Source organism: Centroberyx gerrardi, chromosome 1 (assembly GCF_048128805.1).
Source record: "Centroberyx gerrardi isolate f3 chromosome 1, fCenGer3.hap1.cur.20231027, whole genome shotgun sequence".
NCBI classification, from domain to species: Eukaryota; Metazoa; Chordata; class Actinopteri; order Beryciformes; family Berycidae; genus Centroberyx; species Centroberyx gerrardi.
Window position 1 is genome coordinate 3,150,249 of NC_135997.1, and position 13,742 is coordinate 3,163,990.

Genomic DNA, 13,742 nt, shown 5'->3' on the forward strand with positions numbered 1-13,742 from the left:
ACATGTTTATTATTTATTTATTGTATATTTATACTAGCTGCATTTACGGATTGCTGTTAAATGGAATTTTGCTGTACTGACAATGAAGAATATAATCTAATCAATTGTCAGATTCGGGGAAACACGTTGCATCTATAGAGCTTTATTCTAAAACAAGTAAAATACATTTAATGGACTGTAAATCAGGGCAAACAATGCACAGACAGCATGGTCTGCTACATTTCAGGGAACAGTGTCAACCTCTGATCAGGGAAACTTTACAAGACACAGAAAATCAACATCTTGTTCAATTAATCAGCATGGATTTTCATTTTAAGGCTTCTTGAAATAAGTCAAACTCTGATACAATATGAATACTTTAAGGAAAAACAAATAGGATGGTGTAGAGTGACATCTACTGGAGCCACAAGTCTAATTTACCATAATACTGCACATGCTCAAAGGGCCAAGAAGCTCCCTAGATGTTCTGTCCTTAGCTTTGCAAACGTTAACTACAGTTTAACGTGGACTGACAACACATAAAATATAAATAAGGACAGGTTTGTTGAATCTGTTCAACAAAAGACATTATAAAACAAATCTCTGTATTCAATGTTCACCTTAGTCTACCGCTAGATCCCATCCTATGGTTTACAGATTAACAAACATTAAATTATGCTTTGTTTACTAAACTGATTTTGTAAATGTGACGATCATGTGTGTTTCAGCTATACAGGATAAACAGCCCAGAAAAGTCTGAGAAAGCCAGTGAACGAGCACACGTGCACAGCTTTGTGTGGTTTAAGTGCAACAGCCAAGTTTGTCCGACTCTCTGCTGAGCGTCAGAGTTGGAAGAGCGGCAGAGGCACGAGAGGTGAGAGAGGAGAAATGCATTGTGGGTCAGTCGTGGGCACCAGGGCTGCAGTCATGGCCAGCTCAGTCGAGTCCAAACCAAGACCATGACTTGTCACGTCAGAGTAAAGTCCTGTAGAAGGAGATTAGTGCCAGCAGAGATTGTATTTGAATGGCATAAATGTGAATTTGTCATGCTCATATTTAACAGTCAATTAAAAAATACATCTTTTTCAAAAACCATTGAATTCAAGTGATTTAAAAAAAAAAAAAAAAAAAAAATTCAAAAACTGAATTTGTAAGGCACAATTTGAAATGGAATGCAATGGCTTGAAATTGAATGTGACTGCTAGTAAATTTAAGTTTTAACTTTAATTTCAAATTCAGTTTTCTCAGTTCAGACTGAGCTGTCAGACACATCCAGGCTCTCAGGAAAAGCAAACGAGCAAAGACTCAATTGAACAATGCCAGAGAGCGAACCGGTACTAACACCACTAGTTTTCACTCACCAGTTTTAAGTTTTTGTCTTTGTCTCGTTTCTGCACTTTCACAAGCTACATTTCAGTCAGGAACTCGTCACAGAAACTGCGACAAAAGACCAGAAACCACGTCAGGAATGTTACTGAAAACTAGTAGTAGCAATATGCTCTCTGACATTGTTAGATTGAATATTGAACATTTATGCAATTCAAATACAATCTGTGCTGGCACTAATCTCTTTCCATAGAGGCCAGAATGGGGAGGGGGGGTACTGAATCCAAATCAAGACTGAGACAGGAGCAAGTCGAGTCTTAATCAAAACCAATACCAAACCAGTGGGCAAATATGTGAAAAATACTCATGAATATGACACTCCAGTGTTTTCAAAATAAAATACACTGGAGAAGACGGAGTGCATCTTATGATTTTCACAATTCTTTCTTTCTTTGCTTCTTTTTTTTTTTGGTCTCAAGCAGAAACACAGCATCCAACACAAATCCCAGACAAGTCAAAGACACGTTGGGTCCGAGTCCCAGACGACGCCGAGACTCAGAGCCTGCAGCCTCCTGTACTACAGCCCTGCTGTGAAGTACGACAGCACTTTGGTACTGGAAGAGAAGTTTATAATATCAGGCCTTTATCAGTCAGGTGAGAAACAGCTAAAAAAAAGAAATAAAATGTGATCCCTTTACATAAAACATACATTCTACAAGTAATCAAAGCCCATGCACAAGATATTTGTAATATTCAAAGCAAAAAATAAAACGAATCTTAAACCTTTGACCGAATTGCAGTAACAGAGAAGACAACAAGCAAACGACTCCAGCAGGCTTCTGTGGTGTGCCGGCTCGCACACTGGACTGTTCCATTAAGAATAAAGCACATATGGTGATGCATGTAATAAAAAATAATGCACATTAATTTGCATAGGCACATAAGAGAAGTGCAGAGGAGAATATCTAGGAAAAGCAGGATGGTGCGAGTCGGGGCTTTCAGCAATCCTCTGTAAGTGGGTGTTGCGTTTTAAACTGTCTGTGGCCCCTTGCTCCTGTCTCCTTCTATTTTCCATAAAATTTCTTGTTGAGCAGGAAAATGAGCAGGTTGACATTGATGGTGGCCCTGTCAAAGAGCTTCATCACCGCCACGCCTTCATACTGCAGCTGGAGGAGATCCTGAGGGAGAAACGTGAAAACATTGAAGGATTACTGTTCCAGCTAACCATCATTTAAGTTTCTACTGAGATTCTCTCTGTACATGTCTAGTGTAAGAAAAGCAGTGACTAGTTCTTAAAAAAAAAAAAAAAAGAGATATAATACCTGATATTCTAACTGTAACGTCTCCAAGTGCACACCCATGAACTTGGCCTTCACATCAAACACTCCGACCGTCTCTGATGGGGAAATCTCAAAAATAACATTCTTGAACCTGAGAAGAGAGAAGAATAAAGAGGAGGAAGACCCATGAATTTGGAGAAAGGACAAACTAGAACTGATCAAACTAGAACTGCTAAAACTCGTATGAGGGAACATGTTGTCCCCCGCAATAAATATGTCCCCTGTCCCCCAATACACACACACACACACACAGACACACACATCCAGACACAAGTTAAAGTTGAAGTTATACATTTCCCATTTTGATATTAATCTTCAACTAACGTTAGGCTAGTTAACCACCCAGGCAGTGGAGAAACACAAGTTTAGACACTACTGCTTTGTGTAGAGCAGCGTAACAGGCAGCCAATCAGGAACCGGTTTGACGCAGAGCCATTGTTTTACTTTGATTTGATTGGCTCATGGTCAGAGAGAGTGTACGGTGGCCAGCAGGGACAAAGTTTGAGAACAGACAAAGAACAAAGACTATAAAACAGAGGCGTTCAAATTTTATCGTCTCAAATGTTACCGGTCAGAGTGGTGGGTGACTCTTACTGATTTATCTGTCAAAGACAAATTTTACGGGTATTTGGCCTGGTGGGTGTTATTTTCGGAGCCTGGTTCAGCATTACAGCAGGGAAACTGTTTCACTGATTGCAAAACTCACTGATTCGTCTGCAGATCCTCTATTTCGATCAGGACGCCCTTCTCATGGAGGCGAGCGGCGGTGTATTTCTGTGACACCTGCTTACTCTTCTTGGCCTTGTTGTCACCTGGTTTCTTTGACAACCTGAGCAGAGAGAAAGACAACTGTACAATACAACCCAACAACAAACAACAACAAATAACAACAAACAACAACAAACCAGATCTAACCAGACACACAGTAGCGGTGGATAGTCTAGTCCCACTATTTCCAAACTGGGCTCCATCGTTCAGGGTAGTATACAATTCTTAGAAATACCAATAGCTAAAAATAATGATTACACCTTATACATTACTCAAGAGTATCTTGAGAATCACACCTTCATGAATTAGAGATTGATTCTCATCGGTCAAAAATGTTCACTCATGTTTCATCAGTGAGCGGGGAGGGCAGAGGGTGGATTTAGAAAAACGATGGAAGGTAGATAGGTAGATAATCAGGTAGATAATTTCAGTTAACTGCATTCACCTTGCATCCCAGGTGTAAAATAGTCACCGATTAGATGGCTAGAATGAACGCTAGCAAGACTCTGGGTTCCGAGGACCAGGATTGAAAACCACTGCATCTGTTGAAACCTTTAATCTGTCTCAGGGATTATCGTTATGAGTAAAACACAAACGGGAAGCATGTGATGTTTTAAGATCAAAGGCCACTCACTTGCCCTTGCTGGCCAGGTTGTCCATGCATGTCTTGATGTACTGATTGTAGTAATCAATCTGCACGTTGTAAAAGTTGGTCTTTGAATTGAGGGCAGCGTTGGTCTGCTGGAGCTTCACCAGCTCCGCTTTCCGGCGCTGACGATACCGCCGCTGATTTCTGATGTCCTGTAATACACACATGAACACACACATCGATTAAACACAGTGGAGATTGTTTTAATGATACATATGCATCTGTATACAGGAGCAGTCAGTTTGATAGTTGATTTTCACCTTGGCTATGTCATTGATGAGGTCCTGGTAGCGGTTCTCAGGGTGAACCTTGCCCAGCTCCGCCAGCCTCTGCAGGTTGCTCCTGATCTTGTCCTTCTTGCCCTGCAGCGTCAGGCTGTCGTCCACCACCGGCTTCGCCTGCTTCATCTTCTCTGGAGTCTTGGCGTCCCGGATCGCCCTCCTCTGCATCGCACGCTGGTACTCCACTTCCTGTCACCCAGGGAGACATGATGATGTCGTTTCAGTTTGAAAAGTACTGCATATGAAGAGTTCTATCAATATCTCTAAAATACAGGCAATACATCCAGTCTCATTTATTTAAAAAGAACTGCAGTTTGTTTTAATTTTGAGCTGTCACTAGAAAGTGACAAAGTGGGTTTAAATTTTTTCTCCCCGAAGAATCGATATCACATTTTGGAAGGAAACTAATAAAATAAGAGCAATACTGAGTCAAACTGAGAAAAATGACTTCATTATCTTTATCTTCATTCTCTGCTGTCCTGACAAAACTATTCTTGGTACAGAAGTGGATGATATATATTGTTTACTAGCACCTGGGGGTCTAATTTCTGTTAAAATTAAATCTAAACTTTGTCATGACGTTTGACCTTTTCAAAATTGTTCCTGCTGTTTGCCTTTGTAGGGCAGAATAGCACTGATGCATTGCTTTGACGCTGAGGTCATTAACGACTTCCTTTACCGCTTGTCTCGTCCCAACTGTGTTGTACATTCAAATTAAGATTTGCATTGCATTGAATAGTTATTATAGCTGTCACTGTTCCTACAAAGTTATAGTTCTTGTGAGTTCAGTTTTGATGTTAAAATGCTAAATGTAGTGCCTTTAAAGCTTCTCTTCATTTTGGGTCAACATGTCAGCAGGGTATTTCCCTTGTTGCCCCTAACTCTGCCCCCAGTCTGACCTGCTCTGGACCGGCTGTAGACTCCAGGATCTCAGTCAGCGTCTCGCCGGGCTGGAACCGGATCACATCCACAATGAGCCTCTTGGTGCTGGGAAGAGACGCAAGAAAAACAGAGATGTAAGGAACAATTTACATTTAAGAAACAGCTATATTACTGTATTTCTTTAGGTATGTGAGAAATTAACATTTGTAATCATAATCACTGAAGAGGCTTCGATCTACAGGATGACTTACTTGAGCAGGAGGGTCCTGGCATCCATCTCAACATTGGCCTCACCAGGAACATCAAATTTGTTGGTGAGTGTGAGTGAAACCTCAGTCTTCCCCATCAGCTCTTTGTTGGGGTCGTCAGGGGGGAGAGGATTTTCACCTGAGCATGGGAGGGAGCAATCAGTTGGAAGTCATTTAGTGAGTTCAAAGGACAAGATCACAATACACTGGTTAGTCAATTTATTTTGTTGAGTTGTCAAACATTCATGAGATCACAAGATTTCTTCCAGCGCATTCTGGGCCAGAAAAATGGAGCCGTTTTTGATCTGAAAACAATGCAGTAAACAGTCTGGAGCAGTAGAAAATGTTGACACTACGCAGCCAACAGTAGGAGAAAATGCAGACACCACATAAACTACTACGTCAACATAAAAAATAAAACTACAAATATCGTTAATAAGTATTATTGTGTATTATTATAATGTATTATTTCACAGTTCACTAAATTTCCCCTGAAAAGGACCAAAATAGCCATAAAAATCAGATCAAGGGGGCAAGAAATGCCCCCTCTTACCCTGCTTTTAGGTTGGGAGACTGAGCCTAATCCTCTATCCTCATGTCAGTCATGTTTTTGTTGACATGTTGCTGGTTTGAATCACTGACTAAGAAAGCGTTCTCACCGATGAGGGACTCCACAGTCGGTACCTCCCCCAGGTCCTCCAGCAGCTCATGGATGGGGTCGTTGTGCTCTGGAGCTATGGCGTCCTGATGGTCCAGCAGCAGCTAACAGGGAAGCAAAGCATAGCAGGCACAACTTAGTCACAGACGACAGAAACCTCTCAGAAGCATCGCAAAATGAACAACTTAGACACTGAATGACATGAATAACTTTGGGTATGTACATGTGATTTGAGAAAGAAAGAGTGAGGTGTGTAAGGCGGAGTTCAAACTCACTGTGTGAGTGTTGATGATCTCTCCAATAGAGATGTAGATGACAGGTTTGGTGAGGGTGACCAAGTCAGAGTACTGATCCACGTTGAACTTGTCTTCCAGTGAGGGAACGTCACATGCTGCCAGAAAGAAACGCCTGTGATGGAAGATGGAAGCACAAATTGAGATGGGCCAAGAGAGACAGAGCTGCAGACAGCAAAGACGAGGCAGGAAACAAACTATAGACACAGGGGGATGAATAACGTCATCCCCAGGTAACTGTATGCTGTGCAAAGTTTGACTAGACCCTAGACCCCCCTGCCAAACTTTAGACCACACCAACTGCCAGTTATAATACATCTATTTTAGACTTCTAAAGTGACCAACATCAATATAAACACATAATGGCGTGGCTAGGGGTCAAGCAACATCGTGCAACAAAGAAGAAGCAGGCGAGTCAGGTGAGAAGACGAGTCAGACCTGAACTTCTGATAGGAGGCGCTGAGGTACTCATTGATGGGGTTGAGGTGGGCGTTGTCTCCCAGGAACATCTTATTGGAGGCGGCGTGCTGCAGCATCTTGGCGATAGAGCCCAGGTTTCGCCGCTGGTCTGTGGTCAGCTGACCGCCCGCCGACAGCTCGATGATGTCGAAGGCATCGGGGGCCACGATGGCCGGGTTCATATAGCGGTAATACAAGAGGTTCCCCACAATCTGGAGAGTCAAAATCAAAATACTCAGTTACTTTAAATTATTTATCATGATCATAAACTAAAGAAAGTTAACTTTTTGATTGTTTTCTTGCTTTATGAACCCTTCATGAAGACAAAAAATATTAACATCAGCAGTATTAACATGTAAAAGACCTGTAAACATCGAAAGAAAAAACATTAACATGTAAAACTAATGAGCAATCCACCCCTCAAACTGTTAGTAGGTTTGAATTAGGAATGGAAATAATTAAAGGTTTTACATGATGTACTCATCATCAACAGAAATACTATGCAGTTAAACTAAATTAAACCAACAAACAGAGCTATAACCTTCGATGGGTCATCAGTATGATTATTCATTAAATCCGAGTTGTATAGGAGTTGCATATTTTTGTCATACACAAAATGAGTTGTCAATTACGTTTGCTTTGGTGCCTTTCTACTTTAAGACTAGTCAGATTAATCGTCAGTGAAATGAGTTGAGATTCCAGTCCCAAGTAGAAATTATTGAGAAATGAGAAAGAGTTTTTGAACAAGTTAGGACACAGCTTGGGCAGGAACAGGAGGAGAGCCAGGAGAGTGGCTTGTCTCACCTGATGTCAGCAGGCAGAGAGAAGGACACCCCCCCACGCACAGAGAGGCTGGAGCTAGCAGCAAGGAGTGAAGAGCAGAGCGAGAGAGAAAAAACAAGGGAAAGAAGTGAGTAAGAAACAGGGCGGGGGTAGAAAAGCAGAGCAAGACAAGAAGAAAGACAAAACACTCTTTCATTGAAGAGGACAGGTAAGAGGAGTGATGCTTGTCCAACCCACCAGGATAAAAGACAGTAGAGCAAAGAGGAATTAACACCAATTCCAATTAAAAAGGAGGCAAACCTTGAGCAGCTCATCCTCTGTGGCATCTGGAAACTTCTCATGGAGGGTGTCCTTCAGCACCTTGGAGATGAAGCGCATCCCGTATCTGACAGACACGCGCACACACACACACACACACACACACAGACAATGTAAGACACGCAAGGTTTGAAAAACACAATTGTTGGTTTGGACCAGCTGACTGGAGAGTCTGTAAAAAGTTGATCCTTGCAGAGAGCGATGTAGGAAGTGACGAACTTACGGGATTTTATCCACCGAGACGACTATAGCAGACAGGAACTTGTCGGTGACCGTCCGCATGTTCTTGATGGAGGCTTCCAGTCTTGTCCTCACCTCTTCATGGGACATAGCCTGCTCTGGAGTCACGTCATAAGGCAACTTACTGTGAAGGGCAGGGGGAGAAAGAGGGAATGAGGAAAACAAGAAGGAAAGCTCAAAAGAAAGAGGAGAAAAGGAGGGACCATTGCTGTTCATAACAACTGCTGATTGCAGACGCTAGCATGCTTTTTCCACTGCAGTAGTGTGCTGTCACGGTGCAGTACGTTTTTCTGTTACATTTTGTTCATGGTTCAGTATGGTTATGGTACAGTAGAAGCGTGCTGATAGAGCGCTCTTATGTGTCCGATACCAGCCCGCTTTCAAAAGCTGCTGGCAGGATTGTTGTCATTGCGCAAGAGACGCACAAGCAACGCACAACCACCATTTTAAAATTCCCAGCTGGTGTAAATAAACAGAACGAAAAAGGAAGGTTGTAGAAAGTTGATAAAGCAACAAAACAAACAATGGAAAACACAGACAAAATACTGCAGCAATGGGAAACAGAAGAAATACAAGCACTAATCACATTATGGGCCAATGAGAAAGTGCAGAAGTAATTCCACAATGCACAACAGAAGTGTTTTTGAAGAATTAGTCACGACATGGAAGAAATGGAATTCCTTTGTGGTGCCAATAAAGCAACAAAAGAGCTACAGTGTGCCGACTTTCCTTTCTAGATATAGAAATGGAATTCCTGACATCTAGCAAACAATGTCCTGATAAAATGAAGAAACTAGAACCAGAGTATAGGAGAGTGAAACGGCATAACAGTAGAAGTGGTGCTGCTTAAAAAGCCTTCAGATGGGGCACAGCGCAGTACATCTCATCTCACTGGCCTCCAGACTGGCAGAAACGGCGCCTTAAGCCTCACCTGGCCTCTCCGGTCTGCGTCTCCATCTGGTTGACCCAGCTCTTGTAAATGTCCACCGGGTCTGTCTTGATGTTCAGCGCTTTGTCATCCATGATCTCCTTGACAACCGGCGCCAGGATCTGCCTCAGTGCATTCTGGCCCCGCGCGCCTCGGTTGAAACTCACAACCATTTTGATGACTGTGGGGTTTCCTGTGACGATCTCCTGGATCTGGTCCACTTTGGATCTGTGGACAGATGGTAAAGCAACATTCAAATTTGTTAACGAGTATTCATGACCGATGTCTAATTTGATAAATATAAATAAGATGCGTTATAAATTTATTGTGTACAGCAGCGATTCTCAACCTTTTTCATATTTAGGACCCCTAATTTACTCCATGTTAGAGCCACGGACCCCCATTTGATGAGATTTTGTCTCTCGGACCCAAATCTGTGAATATTTTTATTGTTAGATATGATTTTGTCCAGAATCCCATGACTATCTGTATTGTAGGTAGAGAGATAACAGTGAAACTATGATCAAAATAGTCATTCTTCTACATTCAATAATTGTATTAACTTCTTGTAAATGAAATAATGGTGAAGTTTAATAATTCATTAATTTGCTGGGAACCCCCTGGAACCCCATCAAGGACCCTTGGTGGTCCCCGGACCCCAGGTTGAGAACCACTGGTGTACAGTATCTTCATCATTTAGCTAGGTGATTAAAACTGTGCTAGGGCCAGCAGGCTGACAGTTACTCTTCTGGCAATTGTCTACTTTTTTCTGAGTAGGTTTCATGTGGGGAATGTTGGATCTGGTTCTCACTTGATTTCCTCCTGCAGCGCGGTTTTAAAGAGCTTGAGCAGCAGGTACTCCTCTCTCTGATTAGAGGCGTAGTTATACAGGGTGAAGATTACAGAGTCCATGAACTTAGTGGATTTATTCTGCGGCATCTGGAAGATCAGCTTGGCGAGATACGTGGGGTTGGTCTGAAAGGTTAAAAGAGGTACAAAAAAAAAGGGAAATTGACAGATATAGAATAACATAGCTGCAACCCTAACAGAACAACTGACAGTGCAATAAAACTTTTTGTTTCCGTTGTTTGTTTTGACTTTCTTGAATCTGTCTAACTAACCCTAACCCTCACTATTGATGGACAAAGGACTGGGTAGGGATGTGATCAGCAGCACAAAAAAAGACAGGAAAAAAGCAGAAAAACATTTCCAAATAGAAATGAATAGTAATTGTCCAAAGAAAGACCAGAAACACGTGTATTACCTGTAGGAGGTAGAAGAGGTACTGGTAGGCCTCCAGTTTGAGCCTCTTCTCCTTGCTGAGGGCCTTGAGGCCTCCTCTCTGCTTGTTCATCATCATCAGGTTGGACAGCTGGCCCTTGTTCTTCTTGGTCAGCTTCTTGCTGTGGGACACCACCTCCTGCAGCGTGATCTTGTTCTTCACCAGCAGGCCGATCTTGATGTCCATCAGGTTCAGGTCGTTCTCCAGCTGCTGATTGGAGCGGATGTTGGTGACCACCTCCTCACGGAGCCGCATCAGGTCCAGCTCCTCCTGGAAGTCCTGGTCGCTGTGGTCCAGCAGGTGGACGAACTTCCGCACCACCGCCATCGGAGGGTCGTCAGCGTTGACTGTGTGTGGGAGGGACATTTGTCAGGAAAGCAGTGGATGTGATGGACGCGCTTATTTTGGAAAACAAACCAAAACTGGACACCAATCCATAGCGAAAAGTGATATAAAGTCTGTTTGACCACAGTCTTTGGGATCCTACTCACTGAGTGTCTTGTAGTCGTCTCTGGCCTTGTTGGCTCTAATGAAAGCCTGAATCTTCACCACGTCATTGATCTGCAGCATAAAATAGCAATCACTTGGCTGATCAATAGTCCATGTTATAGACAAAGTAATCCACTGTGAGTCATTGTGCAAATGACATTTCAGAGAGTGCTAAATGAGCAATCTGCCTCCCTCAAACCCCAAAGGACCAAGAGTAAATGTCAGTGGATGTGTCAAGGGAAATTTATGTACAGGCAACATGACTTAATGCTTCCATTATGTAACAGGCAGGTTGTTTACTTTGAGTGCTAATTTTGTGATCTAGCAATTAAAATGTAATCTCTTGGTTCTGATAAACTCTCAAAAACTGAAGTTAAAGAAATTGAAGTAGTGAAGTAGCTACTTTTAGGCTACTTTAAGGCTTATGTGCTCTACTTACATGATCTTTGAAATACTTTAGACGGTCTTTATATTTCTTGCGAGCTTGGTGCATCCGAACCATCGCTTGGATCTGAGGTAAAATAAAATCAACACTTGAGTCTCAATTGTAAAAATACTACATATAATATTCAGATTAAGGAAATCACATGAGCCTTTTACCTTGACAGCATCTTCACTGTGGTCTTTCAGATACTGCTTACGGTCTTTGAAATGCTTCCTCTGCTTGTAGCCTTTCCAGTGGGCCTGAGAGAGAGATCAAGAAAAAGTAATGATGAGTCTTAATAGCAGACAGCAGAGTGTAGCCATCAGACTCTGAATTTATGAAGCACACACACAAGGTTTAATCCTGTATTTTCTCTCACTGTCTCCTATCCCATAAGATCATTCCAGTCACGGTGATGGATGGGGTCTAACTCACCTGTATGCTTGTAACGGCTGGCTCTTGGGATTTCAAGAAGTTTACCCGCTCCTTTAGGCCATTCCTCACCAGGTAGCCACGGCAACGAGCTTGCAGCTTGGCAATTAGACTCTCATTGGCCAGCCACAGCTGCTCTCGATTGTAGGCTGTGGTTACCCCGGAAACCACCGACTGACGGGGAGAATAAAACAAGCAGTTTAACACGGTGCTACGAAGCAACGACCATGCATTGTTGGACTAGTGCAGCAGCCTACCTGGATGTCTTCCTTGTTGAGCTGGGTGTTGTTCTGGAGGAAGTCCTCTGGCTCCACCCAGGTGCCCTCTCCTGTCTTCATATTATAGTAGTAGTTGTGTCCTCCCTTCACCCAGTGCTTCACCCACTCACTGCCATTATCACCTGGAGAGAGAGCATAATGGAAAAACATACAAGTAAACATGTCGTCCCCCAATGAATGATGCAGGCCAATCAGGAACATGATGCATCATCCCGGAACCGTGTTTCATCAAAATCGGAACCGTGATGTAGCAGTTGTGGCCTTTCAAAGTTTTACATTTTGTCCTTTAAATACAGCGCCCCCATCAGGCCAATCACTAATATTTCTAAACATCAGAACACAGTGCGTGCAACAAAATGCGTCATCCCTCCAAGTTTAGTCAAAATTGAACCAGTGGTGTCTATATCACGTTTGAGTTAAAAATTTTGACCGTCAAAAATGGACCAGGTACCTTACTGTGCCCCCATTAGGCCAATCCGTGTCATTTCTTAATGCTAGAACACAGTGCGAAGACGCATCATCCCTCCAAGTTTAATCAAAATCTGAGTTATAACCTGAGATACCATCACCGGACGGACACAGCCATTCTGATTTAATTGCGTGATAAATCCATTTGTCCTTCCCCCTTCATCCATCCATCTATCCAACCCTCTCTCACCTTCTTTCTTTTTCTCATCTTTGATCTTGACCAGGCCGTCCTGGTACGTCTGGCCGCACTCGGAGGTGACCCCATACAGCCCCGCCCCGGGGGTACGCAGAGCGGCCAGAGTCTGAGCTGCATCGCCGCTGTCCACCGCCTCGTTGATGGCCTGGATGGACTGAGAGACTGGAGGGACACAAACACAGACATCAGCCTTCACTGCAGTACACACTCTGTTAATGTCAGGACCATGGGGAGAGAGGTGGGGCAAATGCTCTGCCATTCCATAAATGCGTGTAAGATAGGTCCAGTGAGATGTAGCATGGATGTAAGTGTGTTTTCTTACACTGTAAAGCCTCCTGACTGTCCTTGTTAGCTCCCAGTATGGCATCCTGGATTTCATCCAGCCACAGCACAGCAGAGGGATCCTGGGTCTCCTGCAGGGACACGGGAAAATATGTTGAAGAACAGAACCGTTCAGAGCACGCACATGCACACACACACACACACACAATACGATTGCAGGGCACCATCTCTCCTTTAATTGGCTCATGACTGTATCTGCAATGGAAAGTATGTGACTCTGCCAATATACATATTTTGTCTTCAAACAAAGGATTTCATGCCAAAGTTAAAATTCCCCTGGTATTCAGTGATAAATATTGAGAATATCCACATTATTACTGTATTATCTGTAAAAGATGACCAATTTGTAGCGAAGGACATAACAAAGCTAAGAACTATATATAGAAAAAGATCCCTTATGGAATACAACTTTCATTCCAGCAAACAACATTTAAACAAGAGCAGAAGATATCCATACTGAGCATGAGGAAACCACAGCACAGTGGGCTGAGAGGCTTGGTTCTTGAATCCATTGTGTTTGCAGCCTTTTTGCACTTGTAAATATAATGAATCAAAGAGCCAACAATCTCAGCCTCCTTGTGTATGGTGGCTTTCTCATGTTGACTCTTTTTCTTTCCATTTAAGAAATCAACAGCCGGGGGTTTCAGAGGCTCTCCCTTGATAATTCTGGTATAAACCA

General features: G+C 42.8%; 1 protein-coding gene across 1 annotated transcript in view; it reads right to left on the reverse strand.

The window, feature by feature from the left end:
• Nucleotides 1-126: 126 nt before the first annotated feature.
• iqgap1 (IQ motif containing GTPase activating protein 1) overlaps nt 127-13,742 on the reverse strand; it is a 47,511-nt gene continuing 33,895 nt past the window's right edge. Inside the window, exons 16-37 of the mRNA XM_071921146.2 lie at nt 13,044-13,134; nt 12,716-12,883; nt 12,037-12,179; nt 11,783-11,953; nt 11,524-11,607; nt 11,363-11,434; nt 10,926-10,995; nt 10,417-10,781; nt 9,964-10,127; nt 9,156-9,380; nt 8,208-8,348; nt 7,967-8,051; nt 6,863-7,095; nt 6,407-6,539; nt 6,133-6,235; nt 5,477-5,612; nt 5,243-5,330; nt 4,323-4,532; nt 4,048-4,214; nt 3,352-3,474; nt 2,628-2,736; nt 127-2,483 (exon numbers count right to left, since the gene is read on the reverse strand). Of these exons, the coding sequence (XP_071777247.1) occupies nt 2,370-2,483; nt 2,628-2,736; nt 3,352-3,474; nt 4,048-4,214; nt 4,323-4,532; nt 5,243-5,330; nt 5,477-5,612; nt 6,133-6,235; nt 6,407-6,539; nt 6,863-7,095; nt 7,967-8,051; nt 8,208-8,348; nt 9,156-9,380; nt 9,964-10,127; nt 10,417-10,781; nt 10,926-10,995; nt 11,363-11,434; nt 11,524-11,607; nt 11,783-11,953; nt 12,037-12,179; nt 12,716-12,883; nt 13,044-13,134 (3,195 nt within the window). The 3' untranslated portion in view covers nt 127-2,369. The remainder of the gene's footprint in view (nt 2,484-2,627; nt 2,737-3,351; nt 3,475-4,047; nt 4,215-4,322; nt 4,533-5,242; nt 5,331-5,476; nt 5,613-6,132; nt 6,236-6,406; nt 6,540-6,862; nt 7,096-7,966; nt 8,052-8,207; nt 8,349-9,155; nt 9,381-9,963; nt 10,128-10,416; nt 10,782-10,925; nt 10,996-11,362; nt 11,435-11,523; nt 11,608-11,782; nt 11,954-12,036; nt 12,180-12,715; nt 12,884-13,043; nt 13,135-13,742) is intronic.